At 40.5% G+C, this 23735-nt stretch overlaps 1 protein-coding gene across 2 annotated transcripts; it reads left to right on the forward strand.

Annotated features, from left to right (window-relative positions):
- The first annotated feature begins 692 nt into the window (after nt 1-692).
- MMRN2 (multimerin 2) lies at nt 693-23644 on the forward strand. Of its 2 annotated transcripts, XM_042033255.1 has the most exons (7): nt 694-1275; nt 10896-11018; nt 11294-11400; nt 13371-13436; nt 14557-14730; nt 15781-17682; nt 18684-23644. In XM_042033255.1, exons 1-7 carry the CDS (start codon nt 992-994, stop codon nt 19070-19072), a joined length of 3045 nt encoding a protein of 1014 aa, XP_041889189.1. In that variant the 5' UTR covers nt 694-991; the 3' UTR covers nt 19073-23644. The 2 variants fall into 2 exon arrangements, with proteins under 2 accessions (XP_041889190.1, XP_041889189.1); XM_042033256.1 differs by lacking the exon at nt 14557-14730 and having other exon boundaries at nt 693-1275.
- The last annotated feature ends 91 nt before the right edge of the window (nt 23645-23735 follow it).

Genomic DNA, 23735 nt, shown 5'->3' on the forward strand with positions numbered 1-23735 from the left:
AGACTGTGAAAAAAGAAACACAGTTAATGAAAGCAATAAAACTAAAAGCAGCACCACCAAGAAAAGCAAAACCAGTAAGACGACTACATGCAACCTCCACAGCCTTTTTTTTTTTTTTTTAAATTTATTATTAGAAGGTGGTGACAGAGGTAGCTCTTGACAGCAGCTCTTGGCTAGAGGTTTTTTTTTAATGCTAATTAAAAAAAAAAAAAAAAAAAGGCCTGACACCCAGAGATGACAACCCAAACAGAAATTCTGAAAATGCTCAATTATCCTGACCTCTCTGAAGGACAACTTCATGAAAATCTTCCCTTTTGATGGGATCAGACTATGATTCACAGAGCTACTTTGCAAAGGTAACACAAGAATGGATGTTTGTAGGCTCTTTTTTACTGTACATTTGCTCTGAGTCCCTCAATGCCCACAATTTGTTGTACATACCACAGATATTCTGCTGCTAAAGCCAAGGGATTTCAGCCTTTAAACTGTAGAAAAAACCCCATGTGCAGCACTGGACCAAGCAGGTCTGTGACACTTTCTGGCACTGTAATGAGAGTCTGTTAGAGCACTCAATATTTTCTTTCCTTTCTTTTCTCTTCCTTTCCTTTAAGCTAACATCCTTTTCCTGTGCCTGAGAAGGCAGTTGATAAGAGCCGAGTTCCTGTTCACAGATAAGTTTAGAAGGCAGGCGAGCTCAGAAGGCCCTTGAATAAGCTATATTCCTACCACCTTTTCTTTCCCCCTGTCAGAGACGTCTGAGCCCCACACAGGAACCAGGCTCACATTGTTCAATAGCCACGGACGTTTCCACAGTAGCTGGGAGGGCCGAAAGCTCTTTCCGCTCTTTGTTACAAAATTTTTTTTTATTTTTTCCTTCCTTCTTCCAACTTTCCAGTTAAAGAATATTGCTGGGGCATTTCTGAAGTAATTCAGGCTGAGCTTCAGAGAAAAGAACAAGAGACAGGTGTAACTGGGGGGGAAGAAGCCCAGGATGCTCGCGAAGCTTTTGCTGGTCTGTAGTACAATAGGACTGGCAAAGCTGGTGGAACACACAGCCCATCGTGGATATCGTTATGGTTCCGTGCACAGCTTAAAGCCACGAGTTCATGAGACCTCTGCACACCCTCAGAGAGCTCCTCTGCCACGCCAAGAAGAAGGTTACTGGGAGGCAGAAGGGCTCAGGGAAGATACTCAAGATTACCCTTCAAGTGTGGTCTCCTCACATCAGGAAGAGAAAGGGGATTTTGAAGCTGCGAGCCCACAGTCCCGAAATGGGTAAGTACCCACCATGTCTGTCTTACACATAATGAGAGTGCAATCCCCTCTGATACTTTTATATTCTGTTGATACAGGACTGCTTTTAATAGAGGTTTCTCATGAAAATACATTAGATTTTAGGGGTCAACCTATACCCAAACAAGAATGGTTTAAATGCTTTAACTACACAAACAGAAAGCTGAATTGCCTGTGGAGGATGAAACCACAGATGGGACTAGTTCTTTGCTTAGTCTGAGACAGCAGAATGAGGTTAGGCGTGTGCACATGCCTGGCAGAGGTGAAGCCTCCCAGTTCTGGCATAAACCAAAACATTACCTCTGGCAAAGCAGAGCTAGAGGAAGTTAATTTACTGACTTTTTCTTACCGTAAACCAATGCCAATTATTTCTGCTGAGCATGGCAAACTTTGCCCATTAGCAGAATGTACCTGCCTGCAGACTTGGGCCTTGGAATTGGAGAGGGAAAGAGAATGGCAGGACATTAGCAAAATAAAAATAGTGAGGAGTAAATATAACAAAGTAAGGAATAATGAATAAGCATGAAAATTACTACAGATTTCACACCCCCATCCCCTTCAAAAGGTTTTCATGCCAGCAAATGTTCCTCATGCTAATCTGTAGCAGAAGAGTAGCCATTCTGAGAGCAAAAGGTATGTACTTCACTAGAATTATTCCCAAACCCTATGATTTGTGCAAGTTTTACAGGGCATGTAAGTAGGTCTCTAAATGTTTAAAATAGATGAAAACCAAGCAGGACAGTGAATGAATCTTTTATAGCCCTGATGGATGGATACAGCAGAGCCCTGTTCAGGAGAGCTGAAACAGCAGCACACTGAGTGCTGTTCACAGCTCAGTGCTTTAGGATGCCCTGGTATTTTTCCCTTTAAATGCTCTTGAGGAAAGGAAAAAAGTGAGATGGAAAGAGACTATAAAACCTTGCTCATGTCATGCTTCCTTTTCAGGCAAACTGCAGTATGCAATCTTGTTTCTAATTTCATCTACATGTAAAATTAAGGCCTCCCTTCCACATGTAACATGTTGAGTGTATGAAATCCTGCTGTCCTTCATACTGCATCTTCCCACAAATGTGTACCCCCCACTAATAGCCCCAAGTCACTTCCCAAAGCCTGCAGGGGTTCACTTCCAGTTCCATGATGGGTAGTGTTCAATAATGACGTGCTCTGTTAATTAACCAGCTCCTGGTTAATGCAGTTCAGACACTGTCAAAGGAAGGAAACAAGGCCCAAGGGGTACTCTGGGCTTTCCAGTTACACTGCAAGGTGGTAATCATTTGACTGCTGGTTGAAATGCTGAAAGCATTCTGGAAACTCCCAGTACTATGAAAATTCAATGCTGTAAAAAGGTCAGCATTATAGGTCAGCAAGATGCTGTAATATACTGTGCTAATCAGGATTTCTTCCTTTGTTCTGTAGCTCTGTTCAGCACCAGCTTGTCTAATTCAGTTCAACACCAGCTATGACTCACCCTAATTTCCTCCCAAGGAGAGAAATACTTCCTTCTTTTATGGAGATGGTTGCATAATGAGTCAAATCATAACATTCTTCCCAATTATAAAGCTATGTGGATGACTACAGACAACCCAAATCTAGCCTGGCAGTAGCTTTTAGGTATTTATTCTTTTGTAGAGCTGTCATACTTACAGCACACACAAGGCCAGGCAGCTGCTAGGTCTTAGGAAAGAAATTTGAGATTTTGAGAGGAATTATATCTAAAAGTAAGGGGAGAGAGGGTGAATAAGAAGGAACAACACAATTCTCCTTGTAACCACACTCCAAATTCTAAAATGGTTGAAGCAACACAACTTTAGAGCATGAAGTCCTCGAGTGCCTGGCAGTTGCTGTGGCTGCAATACTCTGCTATGCACAGACAAGATGTTGCCATGAATCTGGTATTTCCTCCCTACAAGTGTGACATATTCCCTGGAAAAAACACCATTGAGAAATGGGGTTTATATCTCTCAAGAGGAAAACAAGAAGAAAAGCATCAGGAGTTAAATAGGAATTGAGAGATAAAGGGAGAGAAAGACATACCATAAAAAAGTGTGACAGATATGCCAAAAAAGCCCAGGATGGTGGAGAATAGTTTTCCACCAAAATGGTGTCTTACATCTACTTTGCTTTTGAAATAAGAAAATACTTCTTTTTCAGAGCTAGGAAACAAGTAAACAAAATCTATGGTAACCTGGTCTTTGTGATGAATTTTTGACTCTCAATATTTTCAAAAAATAAAAGCAAGATGTGTTTTGTTCAACTGCTTCTTATTTTCCCTATGTATTAGGAATAGTGGTAGTTACAAAATATTCCTATATTTTTTAAAAATGTAGAGTATTATTTTTCATGTTGCAGTTATTTGAATAACTGAGACCACCATGACTAAGTAGTCCAAGGTATTAGCCAGAATCCTCTGGTTTCTGTTTCAACATGTGAGATTAAATGACTCATTAGATCTCAGTCAAATGCTTGGATATGTTATTTTGCTAATTCCTCTAAGAATAACAAGATTATTAAGGTAAGAGTTTTAAAATAAAAATCAGTAAGAAGTCACTAGCCTTTAGAGGAAGAACTAGGTAATGGATTAGTATCTCAGCTGTTGCTTGTATTTGAAAAAAAGGAGAAGCTCTGCATGTTCAAGTGGACAAGTGTCTGTATGTGTATAAAATTAAAACTATCAAAAAGAGGGCAATTTTCCAAAGCAAATCAGCTTTTTATACTGCTTTACTCCCCAGCAGCTGTGTCTCAAATGAGCTGACTGGTTTGACTTCAGCTATTTTATTCTACTGCTGAGGTAAATGGATCCCCATGTACCCAAAACTTCCAGCAGAATTAAAAAGGGAAATTAAGAGACCTGTACATCAGGAAGTCAGGCTCACAACTCAGATTTCATGCACTTAGTGTTGTATTTCATTAAAGAAACCAAGACAAATGAAGCATGTAAAAGGCACATGCAGCTCTCACAGTAAAGCCCAAAGCTGCCTGTACCCTCAGTTAGCCTGACCTGTCTGTCAAGTAACACTGTAAACCAGATCACTCAAGCATTCCAGGTTAAAAATAACCTTAGGAAAAGGCAGAGGTTATTTTTAACCTTCCCCCTCAGTAACCACTGATGGAGCCAGTCCCCAGGTGGATGGCTCACCCTGTAAGGGAGAAATGGACAGTGGTGGTGGAATGGGAAGGAGCAGAGCAACTACAGCTGGCTTCCCATCTATCCAAAGTCTCACAGAACTTCTGTGTTTCCAAAAGTGTAATCATTGCCAAGTGGTTTTTCTCCCCCCCAAAAAAACCCCCAACATCCCTGTTTTGGATTTGCCCTGTGGCTGGGTAGGTGGTTCATTTTTCCTTCCTTATCTTTAATCCACAAACACACAGTGTCATCTCCTGGGATTTTTTTTACAATTACAACATACCTGCAAAAAACGGAAAAACAAGGCAGAAATCTTCAGCTTAAGTAAATCCTTAATTGCATTAACATATTTTGAGGTTTGGACGCACAATTCTGTGAAGTCACCCTTGATTAGAGGAAGGTTTCCTGATGTCAGCCAGGTGTGCTGTTATCTCACTGAAACACTCACCTCTTCCTCTAATTCTGTATTAAGAAGCCACAAAGAATCAGGCCTGTTCTCATGACTACCCAGTGTGTCAAAATATGTAACTATCCTCCCAAGTGTACACAAGCAGAGAAAACTCAAATCAGTCTTACTCTAAGGAAAGTCACAACAATGTTCAATCTTAATAGCTTACTATTTTTTGTCTGCTTTTACAGGAAGAATCCATTAATTTAATTAAGACCAGTCTCACACTGACTCACCTATTTCTTTAAAACAAGGCAGGGGCTTTTGTAGGAAGCTTATGGAATACTGAAATTTCCCACCAAAGGGGCACAGAACATATGCTTAAAATAAAACAGTTTGGATGAAGTGCAGCTAAAAGTGATTTTCAGCCCCCAACATCCTGCAAAGCAGTGGAACAGCCATTGAGTGCTCAACAATAGCTTTTGCAGTGCCAAGTGCATCAACAGAAGCAATGGTTTCCTATCAAAGTTAGGCACTTAGCTCCTTTCAGGACTTCAGGAAATTCTCCAATATTTGGCTGTCATTGAACTGCTCAGCTGCAGGCGGAATAGCTCCCCATTAGCCTGCTTGATGCAAATGACACAGCTCCATTCCATACAGTGCAGGAATTATTGAACCTTCTGTGCCCAAGGGATTGATTTGTTTCACAGCTCATTACTGCAAGTTGCAGCAATTAATTTCTTCAGCAGATAGCAAGGAAGCTCCTGCTTCAGCATAGCCACAGAATTACCATCAGCAGTATCACCACCTGGACCCAGCACCTTCCTGCTTGTGTGGGTCAGTACTCCCTGAAGGAGTGATCAGTGGCCAGCCCTGAACAAATCTACCCTCATGCCCCAAACACGGTCAGGGCAAGCCTTGGCGCACACTGCCTGCACCCTGTGCATGTGCCAGTGGGAAGCTTGGCTTCCCAAAGAGTTTTGTCTCCCTGGCATCAGCACAGGTGTGCTAGAGGGTGGCCACTGGTTGCAATTCCTTCTTCCAGATGAGGCCTGACAAAGGAGTGACCAGGCTGTAATAGAGATGAACTTAAGTCTGCAGGAACCAAAGGATAAAACCCAAGTGTAAGGTGCCCTCTAAATGGGCTGTAGAGCTTCCATTGCAGGGGGGAAAACAGAAATGAGGTAATGGCTGTGGGTGCTCTTGAAGAGGAAAAACCTCTTGGATTTACTTCTCTAAAGTACTTTGTACAACAGTTGGATTTGCCTCAAAACCAGCTCCCAGCCAAGCCTGCTGTTCCTTGAACTCTTGGACCCAGTGAGGCTCCAAGTTCAGGACTGCATTTGCTCTGAAAGTCTTCACTGCACTAAGATTTTAGGATGTTCTGCAGGACAGGACTATCCCAACTGATAACAGACTAACTGGCACTACTGTTGGAATACACATTGCATTCGACCTGCATTACTTAGGATTCTGGAAGATTTCCAGCATTGTATGGAAATCCACGTTTGAAACTACCACTGCCACTCTCTTCAGCCCAGTTTTTTAAGGTGAACTGCAAATCAATCAGTTTGCTCTCACTCCTGTGAAAACAAGGGTGTTCCATGGGATGAGACACAGGAAGATCCCAGACCCTGCCTGAGAGGGAGTTCTACTCATCCCGAGGGAAAGATAGAGAAATATGAGAGTTTCTGCTGTCTGATTCTAATACAGGGCTGCTGGCTGCCTGGGAAGAGCTGGAGAATTCACTGACAGACCACCAGACATCACTTACTGTCTGCTAATTAAAAAACCAGTGGCACACTGTGCTGCTTTGGAGAGCCAGTACCTTCCCCAACAGCTGAACACTTTCTGCATTCCATAAAAAATAAAAAGATATGTCTGTCTCAATACAGGCATGCACAGTCTTAGTTTAGATTAATTTAAATGTGGTACTTTACCTCTGTTTTATTGAGGCTGCTTTTTCTTGCCAGTGAGAAATTTGCACTGAGAGAAAAACCAACCACAGTTAAAGCCTCATTCTTATATTCTTCTTCAACTGGTATAAAATAGAAGTCATTCTGTACAAGTCAGTGGAAAATCACTTGTTTAAACTGAAGTAAGAGTCTTCTACCTTCCTATAGCAAATTTAAGCAGGAATTACTGCTTATCTGGTGCCTTTTGTGCTGTATAGGAAAATGTTACAGTCTTGAAAAGTTTTGTGCACGGTCAGTAATAGACACAGGAACGGCTGGGCAGGAGTTTTCAAAGTAATTACAGACACTGGCTTCCTTTAGAATAGAAACCTGAGGAAACTGATGTGTGAAGGACAACCCAGTTGTACTAGTACAGCCAAAGGAATAACAAAACTTATGAAAAAACCAACATCCTGAATTCCTGAAGCTTTTGTTCAGGCAAAAAATTCCACTGACCTAGGAAACATCTAAAATTATGCACCACAGTGCCAATCAAGAGAACATGTAGCAAAGAGAACTAGAGTGTGTCAGTCCCTCCCTGAGCTGGGGAGCTTTACTCACACTCACTCACACTCTGTAATTATCTGTATGAAGAAAAGACACTACCCCATATTCATCTTAGCAGAGTCAATTACTGTAGAGCAGCCATCTAACCTTTTCTCCTGGTTCTTTATTTTGTTTCCTATGATATAAGGTGGTCCAGTCAAATCCTAGAATCAGAGAAAGAACTGCCTGCATTTTGCTGCTACAGTAAGAGCAGAACTAGACCCAATGTAAGAAAAAAATAATTTCAATATCAGTGTTTGAAACTGAAAGTTTCAAATAAAAAGGGCTTGAGCTAACCTACATTTGCTGAATCCTATTTAAATACAGAACGCTTTGTCATCAGATATATTTAACCTCAGACATAAGAATACACTTGCCTCAAAATAAGGCAGAAGTGGATAGATGCATGCGAAGACTCTATTTAATAAGTTTAATTCATAACTAGAATGAAGCCTAGGAAAACTGCAGTCTACCAAACAAAATTATTAAAATACTTTTTTCCTGGTTTAAATAAAAGGGGATTCATTTCCTTGGAACATAAACCAGGAAAAGCCACTGAACAAATGGAACATCTGCAGCCCTGAATTCGCTAGGGTTCCCTCAAGCGCTGCTCTAACTTGCAGCATTGTGATAAATGTTACTGTTCACCACATTACAGAGAAGGCTTTTCTGCTCTCCTCACATGAGCAGCTTCTCTGTCCTCTCTCTCTCCTTGGCAGCAGAAGCTTGCACCAAAAGGAAACTGTATTAAAGAGAATAAAAGCAGAGGGTGTTAGGTTGGTTACATATTCAGTGAATGAAGTGACATAGTTACAAAGATGAGAAAAAAATGCAGCAGCAGAACACAAAGCTGCTGTGTTCCAGAAACCAGCCCAAGGAAGAAAGTGCTATTTGTGAAGGAGTAGCTCTTTGAAACTTCATAGCCTGATTCAGAGCCTTTGGTGCCAGAGAAGTCCTGCTTGCCTCACCGAACTTTAGATCAAGCCCTTCTCAGTCTCTTACATTGTTGCACTTAACATTAAAGAATGACGTATTTTCCCTCAAGGTTAATCCCATTAAGAAGTATTTTTAGTTACAGATAGCAAAGTTTCCCTAAAGGAAGCATTTGACAAGTTGCACAAAAAAATGCTGCAACAGAAGTTTCATCTTTGGGCACATGTATCTATTTTGCAGCTCATTACAGACCTTATCTACTTATTTGAGGAAAGAATAAACTTTGGTAAGTTTTATGGAACTCAAAACCTCTGAAAGTTTTTGTGATTAAAACCAAAACATGGTATTACATAGCCCTTCAGCTCCACAAATAAACTTTTAAGATCAAATGAGAGAAAACTAGTGAATATATAGTAAAGAAAACTGAACATACAGAGCTGTGACCAGCATTTATGGAAGTTTTTATTGAGAGCTCATCATATTCCCCCCTTGTTTTTCCCTCAAACTATTCATTCTGCAGAATTCTAGTAACTGTCCAAAGCAGGCATCAAGTTGGCATCAACCACTGATCCAAATTTCTGATACAACATAACCCCTTTCTACAAGTGGGAAGCCCACCATGTACCTCCAACACACTAACTAACATGTTTTGAAAAGGAATCCTCGTGTTTTCTGTTCCATGTCTGTGCACATCCACCCATGCAGGACAGCAAAAGTACTCACTGTCCCACAGTGCCTCATTCTTGCTTACACAGGTTGATGCATGTGCACATTTGGCTTTGATTTGTGTGGCTGACATGACTCCAAGGACTTCTTAGGAAGGACTTGCATATGGTGGGAAAAAAAATCAGCCCAGATGATGATTCACTGGGTGTGGATTGTTTTCATTAGGAAAGAACAAAACCCTGAAGCCAAAGAATCTTGTTTTAAAAGGAGATTTCCACACTGAATGCAGACTCCTGCCTGGATCTGGCAGGCATCCTGCTGGCAGGGGCAGGGATCCTGCACCTAGCAACGATACCAGTGAGCTCCAGCAGCAGCACTTTATTTCCCCAGGAAAAAAGAGAGGATTTGAGGGGGGAAAAGCCTCTCCCAGCTATGCTTTGCCAAGCACATGAGAGAGGACAGCCCAAAACCGAGCACAAACCAGGTCTCTGTTTTAGAGTTACTTAACTGACACCAATTACCAAAAAGTGACAGAGCCTCATAAAGCCTGCCAGATGTAGGCACACCTCAGAGGCAGGTGTCACCAGAGCATGTGTGCTGGTCTGCTGGTTTTACTGAGTGGTTTTACTGACACAAGCAGAGTGTTGACTTTGGAAGAGTAATACTTCAATAATTATTCAAGGATTTGTCTTCTAGTTCAGTCCCATAAGAACCAAGACTCCCATTGATCATAGGCCCAAAATTTCCCCCAGCCACTTGCAAAGGCCTCAAAGCTACAACTCTTAACAAGTTGTTTTGGCTGGAAATCACAACAAAGGCAGCAGCCTCCTTTCCTGTCCTGCTTTCCCAGCACTGCAGGCTTTGCCAGATTCCTGCCCTTGCTTCTAACAGATGAAGCGTGTTGCATGCATGAGTGCTTGCTGGAATCTCAATCACATTTTCCTTAAGAAACAGGGGAGCAAAACAGGCTATGGCCCAGCAAGCCTGGTGAACTGTTCCCAGCTAGCCCAGGCTGTCTGCCCTTCCATCCTGATGTTTCCAGCTTCCTCCCCTTCTCTTGGCTGCTGCAGTGCCAGCTTCTGCTTTTGTGCAGGACTCGGTTCCCCATTGTTTCACCAACTCCCTGAGAGGGGTAAGCTTTTTCCATATATGCTGACAGTCAGAGATTTGGTTCCTGTATTCCCATTTAAAAATACACTGCCTGAAGTTCAGCTGTTTCCATTGTAGTTATTACTCGTCACTTCCTGCCCCTTCTGGTCTTGGATTTAAACATCAAACTTCAGCCAATGCTACACTGCCAAGTCCTGACTTTAAAGGAAGAGGCTCATCTACACTCTGGGATTAATAGCTGCCTATGTAATTCTGACTTGGAAAATTAATCAGACTATTAAAACTCACTTGTCCGTGCTAGAAGCATAAAACTAAGACTCAAGAAAAAAACATCCCCCCCCCCAATATTATTTTCCTGCAGGTGATGGGAGAAATTATTTTGAAGCTAGCCTATTTAATAAAATCCAATAACTTACTATATTATCTTGAAGAAGTAATACTTAGAAAGATATTATTAATGGAGCTTATGTTGGATTAAGTTTTCAGAAGCAGTCTGCCTCAACCTGATGAGTCAGTCATTAGGCATCTGAAATGGCAGCATGCCTAAAAAGGCAATTTGACATTTAAAGTGACATTAACCTGCAGGTTATCAGGGGTTGGAAATTTCTCCTGCTAAATGAAAGGACTGGAAATGGAACAAATGCATCAAAGTTCAGACAATCAGCCCTTCGGTAACAAACTCAGATAAACATCTCAAACGAAAACAAATGAATTGGGAGTGGAGGGAGAAGGTAGGAAGCATTTTCCACTTTCCTCATCATACAGCTGGGAAAAATAAAAAAATAAAGGCCCTTCTGCATTTCACTTTTTCTTGGCATTGTTACAACCAGAGACTTAGAGACCTACTTCAAATTCTTTTCCCACGTCTTTCTTCCACTAGGAACTGGTGTTCCTTCACGCAGTCCCAGCTGGTCACATACATAGAAGCCTGCATGAAGGAGAAGTACATTGTCAACTCCCAACAGCCCTGTCTGAATGGAGCCCCAGATTGCCAAAAGATCATGTAAGTGTCCTAAATAAAACCAGTTAAGAAAAGAGAATTTTCCCTCAAGTATCTAAAGCATGTTGTCAACAGCATTGAAGCCTCAGCATTATTTCTAGGGGAGTTTTAAACAAATTTGTATCTTCCTTGGTATCAGTGACATTTTGGAATATTTGTTTAATAATAAAACTCTCTCTACACCTTATCAGAATACTACAGAAGTTCAGGATCAGTCCAAACTTGATTGCAAAGGACTCTATTACAATAAATCTAATGCCCGGACCCTTCCTCCCCAGGTACAGGACAGCTCTGAAGCCAGTCTACCAAGTGAAACAGAAGGTTTTGAAGTCTTTGCAGTGGAAATGCTGCCCTGGATTTATTGGCAAGGACTGTGAACAGCGGGGTAAGCAAAGCTGCAGAACAAGTATAGGAATGAATGACTAAATGCAAGGCACAATGGAAAGAAATGAGTTTGCCTAAATTTTTTCCCTTTTTTCAGAATTTTTTTTTCAGTCTGCTATACCCCAAATCACCGATACTTCGAGGCAAGGAGTAGTACTAATTAGCAGTTAAATAGCATTAGCTACTTATTCTTCTGTTAATAGCACCTTTGTAATCTTTACTCATGGAGAAAGGTATTCATTTGCTGGGGAGCCTGTCAGATGTCCATCTAGGCAAGTCCATCTAGGAATGCCTAAATCCAGGTAAAAACTGCTGACATCAGAAAGCAACACTAGGATGTGAAATGCCCCTATGGTCAGTTCACAGGATGAAATCATCTGGCTCAGGAGATCACAAGGTGTCCAAGTTTAGAGGAGAGGGCAGCATTCGCTCTGCAGTCTGCATTGCTGCTCCTCTCTGCTTACCCTGGCTGCAAAGGGACTGGCTCCTAGAGCAGGGAGCAGCTCCACAGCACAGGCAGGAACAGTGCCCACACCGTTACTTCCATGAAAGCTCCAGGAACAGCCTTTAGAGTGAACTACTGTAATCCATTGCATTGTTGAATAAAGCACCGTGGGCAGCAGGATGAGGGAGAGGATTCTGCCCCTCTCCTCTGCCCTCCTGAGACGTCACCTGGAGTCCTGCATCCAGCTCTGGGGTCCCCAGCTTAAGGACATGAACCTGTTGGAGTGAGTCCAGGAGCACCTCTGTTATGGGGTCAGGCTAAGAGAGCTGGGGCTGCTCAGCCTGGGAAAGAAAAGGCTCCAAGGAGACCTTAGAGCACCTTCCAGTACCTAATGGGGCTACAAGAGAAATGGAGAGGGACTTTTCACAAGGACATGTAGTGCTAAGACCAGGGGAAATGGCTTCAAGCTGAAATAGGGCAAGTTTAGATTAAGTATGAGGGAAAAATACTTTACTGTGAGGGTGGTGAGGCACTGGAACAGGTCTCCCAGAGAAGCTGTGGGTGCTCCATCTTTGGAAGTGTTCAAGGCCAAGTTGGATGAGTCTCTGAGCAGCCTGGTCTAACAGGAGGTTCCCTGCCATGGCGAGAGGGTGGGAACTAGATGGTTTTTAAGGTCCCTTCCAACCCAAACCATTCCATGATTCTATGATTTGTGCAGCTGCTAAAAAAAAAGAGAGGGGAGACAGTGTGGTTTAAAAACTGAACAGTGGTTTAAAAATGGCATTGGCAGGATTTAGCAAATAATACTCAAAAAGCAGAATTTAAACGGATTTAAGAATTTAAATGCTATGAAGGGAATTTAAATGGATAAAAGGTAATTCCCATTTGCAATTAAGGCAACCATAACAAAAAAGGCAATCGTGTGAAAATTTTTGCACAATCTATGTCTAACTCACCTACAGACTCCACAGATAAATATCTCTGTAGGTTTAGCTTTTCTTCACAGATAGCTTTCAATTGTAGGTTGATCTCTAGGTGGTGAACTTCACCCATAACGTTGGAAAGATATTATCAAATGTAGTGCAACTAGTTTAGTCTCTCTTTTGTTACACTCACTGACCAAAACCAGCTCCTCCAGCATTATCTCCTCATTTATGTAACATCATTCACTGTTGGTGCCACCAGAATGTTCAGGTAACTGTGGAACAAGGGAGAGTAATTTGCAGATCTTTAGATGGGACCCCCAGAAAAGAAAAAAACCCCATCTATTTGCAATAAACTAATTTCTTATGAGCAATAACTTGGCATGAGTTAAAAATCCCCACACTACTGCATAGCACTGCCATGTATGCAATGTTGTATGCCAGTGCAAGGGAAGTAAATTCTCTAGGGAAGGTGTTCTTTCCCAAGGAAGCCTGTCTCCGCACCAGTTACACAACACATGAAATTCTCTGCATGGCCTTGCTAAACTGTAGTACTTTCTGCATCTAAAACATTTTCACAGCTGTATCATATCTCAATTGCAGATCCTAATTTTATTCTGGTGCCAGAAACTGAAACTGAAGGACAAGAAGAGGAGTTCTCAAACCACAGTACGTGCTTGAAGTTATTTTGCTTGTCATCCTTTTACCTCTCAGTCACTGATCAGAAAAAAAACAGAAAAAAAAAAAGAAAAGAAAAAGAAAAGAAAAAAAAGAAAAGAAAAAAAAAGTGTTGATGCTGCAATTTTAACCTGATAAGCTATGGACAATGTCTCTAGTGAAAGCATTATCTGGGAAAGCTTTGAAATGGAATGTTTATTGACATATATGAGGGCTTTTGCTATAACACACTGTGAACGCTCACAACAAAGCATCCCTAAGTTTCAAAGCTGTATGGCAATCAGTGAAAGCCAGCTGGTGCAGAGCCCTACACCTTTCAGTGGCACGGATGTTAATCCCTTGCTCTGCAAAGTGGGTTCACAGGACAGCACACCATGCTCACAAATGTACCAGAAAAACAATCCACTGAAAATGCTATTTTAGAACGGCTTCCCAGTAGCTCTGAGATTACCATTAGGTACCATAGGTACCACAGATTTGTATTTCAGGCACTCCACCCTACCAGTCTAAGTACCAAGGACCTTCCCTTACTACCTGGGAAATGGTGTGGCTTGCAGTGCTATTAATTATCTTCCAGCAATTACCTTCAGGGTAGTATTGCACACTTCGAAATCTACAGCTCAAATTCGCAAGTATTTATTTAGAAAGACATCAGTTAAAGGCCCCCTCCATGAGTCAGCTCTGAAACTTACACACTGTGCTCCTGAATCCTTAGTGGAACGCCTCAATTGCTCTTTCATCCTCTCCTTTTATTCTAGGCTGTTAAACCTTGCCATCCTTTCAGTCCATGGCTTGAAAAGGGTTAGTATTCCAAAACACTTTTATGGCATAGTGAGATTTCTAATTAAGAGCATTTTATTGCCATCACGGCTGTTGTAGCTGAAGTTCTCTGCAAATATTTGAATATATTAGGTTTTTCATCACTGTTGAAAAAAAATCCTTGCAAATTAACTGCAATTTAAGGTGCCATAAATTAACAGACCCCCTAATTGTCAGTGCAAAATTTTCAGAGTAAAAAACAGACAGGTGTTCTCAGAGGTCTTGCATGAATACCTGTCACCTGGTCGCTGCACTCTGTTGCATGACTTTGTTTTTCTAATCTTGTGACTAGTGTCAACATCAGTGGATTCAAGAGAATTGTTCGAAGTCATTCAAAATCATGAGGCTTTACTGGATGATCTTCAAAGTGATATTCATCAAGCAGCCAGCACCTTAGGTGACTTACAGAGACTATTTGAAAACAACGGTACAAGCATGGTGTTAGAAGTGAACCAGAGCAATTCAGGTGAGAGGTCTGATGCAGAATTATCAGCCCATGATAAGCCCTGTGAAACCACACAGAAAGAAAACATGAAAGCAAAAATACCCTGATATTCCTTGGTCTGCTGGTTGCTTCTAAAAAGAGAAAAAAAATGGGTGCAATCCTAATGGAAATGAATGAACCAAAGAGTAACTTGAAATGGGCAATGAGAGGAAAGACAGAATTCAGAACATTCCTTAATTACAGAATAAAGAGGTTGCTTAAAATTTGTTAACCTCACTATTCTGCTTCTATGGCTTCTTCTCTTCCCTGGGGATGCAGAGTTTAGACCTGTTCTTTTCCCATACTCATGCTATATACTCTAATGTGTGGAATAGCAGCCTGGTGTTACATGAAAGAATGAAACATTTGACCCATCTCTAGAACATTATTTCTACCATATACAGGAGTGGGAAAAAAAGAGCTGCTGAATTTCACCTACCATAGTGAGCCACTGGCTTGCAGAAACGTTTTCTGAGGACACAGACTATGGTACTCAGTGAACTTTAAGGCACTCAAGTCTGAACTTTAAAGTTAGAAACTGAACCTTACAATTCCTGTATAGTACAGATACTTCATAGATTTTCTAATTTATTTACTCTTGACCTGGAATATTAAGCTGTTAAGATGCTGTATAACTTTGTGGAGTTGAAAGCATGAGAAAAAGGACATTATGACACAGTCAAAAAGGAAGAGCCCACCAACTAAGAACTGTTGGGAAAATGGACAGTTATGGCCACTGGCAAAACTGCCTGTCCAGGTGTTTCAAAAAGCATCATTTTTAAGACATAAAGGGGGAAGTCAATACATATCCAAGTTATTGTCTGCAGACTCATAGACACCATGTGCTTTATAGTAACCTTGATTTAACGCTAGGCTATTTTTGCAATTGTCAAAATTTATCATGAGGTCAGATTCTGGGGATTAAGATGGCAACTACTACAGAAAAATTCATACTTGAGTTATCCTACCTAGGTTGTGTCCCAAAAGCAGAATTTAAATTTAATTAATTTTTTTTTTCAACTGTATTAACAGATCATCAGTGGAGGCTTCTGCAGCAAGTTTTGTTTCCTCATGTGGAGAATTTTCTAAGGAGACATTTTAACCCAATGTGGGCAAGCTTCAACAGAAGCTTACAGAACCTGTCCAACATAGTAAGAAACCTGTCCCATGATGTGGAAGCCAACAAGAAAAGCATAGAAAGATTCCAAGAGAGCACTGTGCCCAAAAAGGAATTTCAGGAGCTGGGAACTAAATTTGAATCAAAAATCCAAGAAAACACAGTGAAAGTTGATCAGGTGAAAAGAGATATAGAGGACCAAGTGCACACGCAGCAGGCTAATATTCACTATAATCTCAGCATGATCAAGGCAGATACTGACACAAAACTCAAGAAGCTTCATAAGATACAGCAGACACATTTCTTAGCTTTGAACAACAGCATAGCAAACGTGAAACAAGAGCAAGACCTTCTTGAAAATAGATTGGAGGCTTTGAAAAAAAATTTAACAGAACTTTCTTCACATTATGGTCCCAAAGATGTAAACAGCCAATTAACCAGCAGACAAATAAGGGAAATTCTGTCAGGCCATGCAAAGCAGCTTAAAGAACTTCACATAGACTCAGACGTGGCCTTTCAGAATATTGAAGTTTTAGGGAGGTGGTTTAAGGAGTTAAAGAAAAACATCTCAAAGGACAGGCCAGAAGATCTTACAATAACTTTAGCTGAGAAATCAGTTATTATGGAAGAGAACAATGCAGCAATGGAAAGGCAGATATCAGAGCTCAATTACACTCTTTCAAACCTTCAGGAAAACTATTCAGATCTACTGCGGTACATGGAGGAATGTAATTGTCAGAGGATACCTTCTGACGCTGATGTACTGGAGGAAGATCCACAGAATAGCACTTATTCCCTTGAAGATACCCAGTCAAAGGATATGAAGCACTTAGAGTCAGTTTTTAGAGATCTCTTCCAGAGTGAAATTGAAGAGCTCTCCTCAGCTATTCCATCCATTCATCTGTCTCTTAACCTCCGTCAAGAAGAGAACAGACAGCTTCAGTCACAGGTTACGGCTTTTTCAGAAGACATAGGCTTGTTGAAGAAGAAAGATGAAGAAATTCATCGACACATCAAGTATCTCAACAGTTCTTTTAGCTCTCTTTTGAAAGATGCAATGCGGCACGAAGAAGCACTGGAGGCTTTACTGAGACACGAATTCTTGGATGTCTTTTTTGAAGATGATTTTAGTAGCCTAATACCATCAGTATTTCAGCTGCAAGAATCTCTCAGACACTTCTCAGATAAACTGCAAGAACAAAATGTGACACTACAATCTCTTATGAGGAGATTTCATCCCTTGGAGAGAGGTCACCAGAATAATTACGATGCTCACATGCCTCCTAAGCACCCCAAGCAGGAAACACAAACCTCCTCTACTCTACAAGAAGTCAGTAGTCAACGCAGCATCATAGAACACATGGAACCTAACTATGAGGCTGTCAAGGATGACTCCTTGGATAGCTCAGCTTATAATGATATCATGACTCTGAAGAATGATATCAAACACCTGAGCCTGGCAATCAAGAGGCATGAATCCAGAGGTGACACAAGTCTCTGCTGCAATCATACAATAGCAAATGCAATTGAGCCACTCAACGTTTCTGTAGAAACTCTCTCTGCAGATTTAGCAACCATCAAGCGGAATCTGGAGGAACATCTGTTGACTTTTAAAAAGCTATTTGGAAGTAATGAAGAATTAGTTGCCTCAAATGTAAGTCTGGATGTTATAAAGATTCAGTCAATGCTGAACAGAAAAGGGAGAAGGCAACAGAAGGGTCAAGACAAGCAAAGAGACAAGAAAAGGCCAGAGAAGCACAGAGAAAATACACAAAAAACTGGGAGAAATACAGTGCAGACAGAACTTGTGGAAAAAGGTGTGTTCTTTTCTTTTACCTGCTCATGTGCAGGTCTAGCTTCTTTCTGGGCCCTGCTACAAGTTCCACACACAGAGCATATTAGTTATGAGAACTGTCAGGTATCCCGTGGAATGCTGGAAGAGAAATTCTGACATTACTTACATCCTCCCCCTCCACCAAAAAAAGCAGTTTGAGTGAGAACCAAGTGGATATTCTGCTGTATTTTGGTCAAAGCCAATAAAATTACACCTGTTATAGCTGCTAGGAAATTTGCCTTGAACTAAGCCAGCTTCAGGTGTTTAGAAGACAAATTTTGTTTGTAGATGCTCATGTTAATGCAGTAGCAGTTTCCTCTTTGGAAGCTGATGTAGAATGCTTCTTTTTCCCTGTTACTTTGTTACTTGAATCTGGAAGGAGTGTACTCAAAGCACCAAATCCTTCCCAAGGCAGACAGACACATTAAATGAATTGCTATGATTTGCACAAGTGGAACTGGCAGGACTGACCAGAGAGCACACACTCTTTTACAACTATGTCTCAGAGACAAGTTTTCAGCTTATACTTCACTGAGACTGGCCAGTTCCCTTTCCCTGTAAACCTGTGACCATAAGCACCTGGTAATTACAACCACCACAGCTTTAGCATTGGCTTTTATGATTGTAGCCCTTGGTATGGACAAACAACATAGAAAAAAAATCAGCCCCTTTAGGCATCTGTGCTGCAAAACTGTAGTTGAGCCTGAATAAGCAGAGAATATATTCTTAACTAATTTATTTTTAGGACAGTAAAAAAGTGTTATTTGTTTTTCCCCGGGTGGTCCCAGCATTATACTTTTCCAAGAGTTTCAGGGAAACACTGGACCTACTCCAGTGCACATACCCATTTCCAGTGTCTAGCTTTGCAAAGCAGCACACAAAAATCAGGCCTGACAGGGATTCAACTTATCTCCCATCCTGATGATCCTGGGGAGAGAAGAGCGCTCACTCACTGCTAAAATCCTGTTCCTCTTTCTTTTTCAGACTCATTGGTGGCATTCCATGTGGGATTCTCAGAAAGAAAGGATAAAGAAAAAACCGTGAGGTTTAATGAAACGTACCTCAATTATGGAAACAGCTATTTCTCTGAGCAGGGCCACTTTAAGGCACCACACAAAGGTGTCTACCTGTTTGTCATCTCTGTGGAGTTCAGCTCAGGACCAGCACTGGGACAACTCTCCTTCAGCCGTGGGTACAAAAGAACTCTCTCGAGCAGTCAGAGGAAAACCCCACACGGAAACACCATGACTACTTTTGCTATGGCAGAAATGGAGAAGGGGGAGACAGTGTGCTTTGAATTGCTGCAGGGCTCTGTAGTGAAACGAAGCCCACCTGGGACAACTATGGGTGGATTTCTAATATCTAAAACTTGATTAGTGACATTTATGTTTTATTAATCTCTTTGCATAGATGCAATGGATGCATTCACTATTGCTTCATCTGTGATGTATTCAATGCTACCGCATGTGTTTAAACATAGCACTACCCTACGTTTGTCTTCATGCTTCTTTTCTGGAAGTGTTTGGCTTTTGATTAGTTGCTTCTGAGCAGCAATGGGATTTTCTTTCAAGTGAAAACCTAATTGTTTGGACTTCAAATGTATCAGCACACACATTCCCAAATCCTTCCAATGTGAGAACTGCACACAGATGTTTTGTGGGACTTTCTTCACTTAGAACACAAATTTCTCCTTTCCCTTGGCAAAAGAATATTCTTCCATAGCAAATACCCCACCAGTGGCAAGGAACAGATTTGAGGTAGGACTGCATAGAGCAACTCTTATATTATGTGAATGGTACCTTAAAACCCAGAAGCCAGGGCAATTTTACCTTTTAGTTCTCTGTGGACCAAAGACTATCTTGGAAACTTCTGCAACTCACTCCAATGTTTCAGACTGTGCACAACAGGAACACTAGAAGAGATCCATCAAATCCAGTAAAATTCACTCTATTGCCAGTATTTGCAAGCAAGGATCTCGTAAATGGCCCAGTTTTTGTTTCTGGGACTGTGATGTAGTTCAGCTACACTGCAAAAATTTAAAGCATTGTTAAGATGAGTTACATTGACATTTAGACACTAGGAAAATGTCAACAGTATTTAAAAAGTATTGGTGAAAATGCAGTTTATTTCTAAAGTTAATCCTGAAGATTATAATGAATTCAGCCCAGAATTCAGCATTTAGTAAGTATTTTAAAACCAAGCAAGCAAAACTAAAACCAAAAGGTAAGCTCGTTGGTCTGTTGTCACTGCTGAATACAAATTTGTAATTAGAGTAAACCAAAGAGTAGAATTTTTGAAATATGGAAGGTTTTTTAAATTTCCAAAACTTCAAGGTGACCATGCCTGGTCATGCCTTAAACTTTTCTTCTGTCAAATAAAACTTCCCAAAGACTTTCACTTTAAAGAAGTTCAAATATTGTGTTATTTTTGTCTATCCTAATACCTTACAAAGCAATATTAAAACAATTAAATTTGCCAAAATAAAATGCACTTTGAAATTCCCAATATTTTTGAAGAAGATGTAAATTCTTATGATGTAAATTGTGCCCTTTTAAGGTCGCATTTTTTAACAGATATCTATTCTGCTGTTAAGGAATTTTCTCCCCACCCACCTGCATTCTAAGCAATGTTAACTATTATCGATTGTTAAAAGCCCCCTACACATTGGTACCAACACACACTGCACTTAAGGCAACAGTCTGACAAGCAGACAATACGTATCTTTTGAAATAAAGCTACAAAGCAGTTTCAGCTACTGCCTTACAGAGAACATTGTTTTCTCTATCCTGAAAAAGCCAGGAATACTAACAACTAAAAATGCTCCTTATCTCCTCTGGCCAATGCTGCTTCCCAAAGATGACCAGGCCAGGTGTCCCTGTTCTTCTAGGATGGAGCCATGGCTCACATTGCTCTGCTGCAGGCACAAAGTGCCTGCAAGCTCAGTATCATCTTCTGTCCCACAGATTGCTCAAATATCTGAGGGAAAGAAGACAAGAATAAAATTGAAGAGGTGAAATGAAGAAAAGCATCGAATTGTTAAGATTAGGTTCTTTCAGTATAAAGCTACCATCCTGGGGTGACTCAGATTGGTTTTTACCAGTGTTCCTCCAATTCCTGACTTTTGTGATGGCAGCACTCTGCAGAGCCAGGCCCAGTGTGCTGCCTAGGTCTCGATGGCTCAAGGAACACCCCATCTTAAGTGCACACCAATTCGGCAGCCACCAGCCAAGTTCCACAAATAAAGACAGCTGGGGAACACGTATATGTTACATATGGGGGATATGATATGCAGATATATTTAAAAACACTTTGTTTTTAAAGCTTCAACTGGAACGAAAACCATACAGCTACTTGGAAATGGACACAGGAGGTAGTAGAGAGCATTGCAATTCATCCAGTCAGGACTTCTACACATTTGGTGTCCTTTCTTGTGCTTACCAGAGTTTACTTTTGTTGAAGAATATGCCAGACGAGTTCAGAGAACATTGACTCCAGAGTGAACAAAATGTTAATTTAAAGATGTTTTCATATTTTAAAGACGTCTTCAAATATGTGCTTAAGTTAGCCATCTGCATACACAAAGACACACTTGACTGGAAGACTGATTTTTTGACTATGAAGCAAAAAATTAATGAAAGACAATGGGTTAAAACACTCTGCTGGCTGCATAAGCCAGGAAGACTGACTTCCTTCTCAAGCAACAAGAGAAAGATGATTAATCTACTGGGCTGTGGTTGTGTTTGTTCAAAGCAATAAAGCAGATTTTTCATAAGCCTCCATCTAAACCACTCCTGCATTTTTTTGGTGGGATGGTTGGTTGGACTTTTTTATAAGATTAACACAGCCACATCACCATGACCTGCATTTTTAGGCAAAGTAGAAGAATCATTTTAATGAAGATAATTTGAAATAGAGCTATTGGTTGGCTCAGTGGATTTAGGAGAATTTCCAAACATGAAAAACAACCTGAAGATGACCATACGCATTGGGAAGAGCTGTCTGCAAGAGCTTCCGTTTCCCTCACAGCAAACTGACTAGACTAACACATCTGATGGCCAAGCACCAATAGGCATAGAAATGTGTGTGCTCACTCCAGGATACAGATATAAGTATTGTCAATCTGAGACTCATATTTAAAAATAAAACCTTCCAACAGCTTTTAGTACTTCCTAGAAACCTGCAAGAAAACATCGATTGCCACTGCTTCAAGTTTCTGTATTTCCAGACCAACCACTAAGCTTTATAAGGTAGAAAGCTGTGCATCTTAGTGCCTTCACGGAAGTATTTTGTTACTGAAACTTCTGTTGCTTTACAAATGTCAGAATCTTACAGTACATTTTAAAATTAAAGTCTCCTAATTTTTTTTTCTTTTCCATTAATAAGACAATCTCCTTACTGTACTCCAAATTCAAGTACTGCTTATATAATATATAAACAATTTTACTTTCTGTAGATCCAGCAATGCCTGAATTCTGCAGATAATATCCACATCAAGCCAGAGTCTGAAGCCCATGGAGGTCTCCTCATGAAGCAGACTCAGGAGGTGGTCGGCCCACAGTAGTGGTTCTTTCAGTGCTCAGATTCACAGCTGATACTGATTTACTGCATTAACATCACTCAAAGACCAAAGCAGTGTTTTGGGGAAAGAGGAAGATAAAACTGCAGAAGGGATTAAGGAAATTAAAGGAATTATACTTGATCCTTTCTGAATTTAGTGATACTTCTGCTAACTATTTAAAAGCTTGTGATTCAATTCACTAACTACTCAGTTTGCTTTTTGGTATGCTCACAAAACATCCCTGTGGTGTGTTTGCACATTTCACTGGATACTGCTGTTTCACTTCTTAGATACTGATGCAAACTCATCAGTAGCTTATTTTATATAGGGGTCAAACACACCCATATATAAAGGAGAGCATTTTGATATTTATTATTAGCAGGCAGAACTGGTTTTCACTTCTCAGAACGCCCCAATCTTTTCCCAAATCCTTTCTTTAGGATACAGCACCACCCCGTGGCCATTTCGCGAAAGAACAACTGGAGAAAAAGCTGCTCATTAAAACACGGACAGGTGCAAACACACCCCCACAATTTACATTATGTCCTCCTGCAACGCTAACATGAAATCCCAGTTTTAAATCCAACCACGACCACTGCAACCAATGAACACATTCCACAAACAACACAATAGCCACAACCACAGGACAAAGGTTTACTTTGCCAAGATACTAATTTAAGGAGACCAAATCTCTGTGCAGTCTAACTTCCTGGTATTATGTATTAAGGAAAGAAAGGTTTGAAACTACATCATCTAATCTTTCCACTGCACTTTCCAGAACTCTACTGCAAGAATTTAACGCTTGATTGTATAGGGAAAACAAATAAAGGTTTATAATTATAATATACTGGCAACAGTTTTTATGATATCAAATATTTATAGATATCAAACCTTTCTAGCTACTGTAAAAATATGTATTTAAATCTAAGATTATTCCTAATTAAAGGAATAAAAAGAGAACAGAAACTGATCTTAATTCTTCCTCCTTGCAAACTAAAGGTGAACTCTACGGAGAGTAGAAGCCAATACACTTCTGCAATGAGAAATTCTGACACTTTATATAATTGTGTACTCACAGCTGAGATAACCCCTTGACTGGTCTTCACTTGCTTGAATCATAAAAACCAGAGTAAATTTAGCAGGATATACAGAAGCACCTGCATATTTTTGCAACAAGCAGTACGTATGCATATTAAGCTCAAATCTCTTAATTTGGATACTATTACACAAAAAGAACATTGTACACAGAGGGAACAAAAAGCAATTACAAAATTCCCCATCCCTTTATTTTTTCTCTTTTTACTTGGTAAGCTTGAGGCAAATTTATATGGATAAAACCAACATGTAGTGAACTTGCATATGTTCTAATAAAAGTATTTGATTTTGACTGGCTTCTGGCTTTGCTGTAACACAGGGATAAAAATCAGGAGAAAGACACACTTTTTTACTGTTGCACCCAAATTCAGTGCAAGGAATAA

The sequence above is a fragment of the Corvus kubaryi genome, unplaced genomic scaffold (assembly GCF_017639235.1).
Source record: "Corvus kubaryi isolate FWS band 111438036 unplaced genomic scaffold, C.kubaryi_AGA036_p1.0 37357, whole genome shotgun sequence".
In the NCBI taxonomy this organism is placed as follows: Eukaryota; Metazoa; Chordata; class Aves; order Passeriformes; family Corvidae; genus Corvus; species Corvus kubaryi.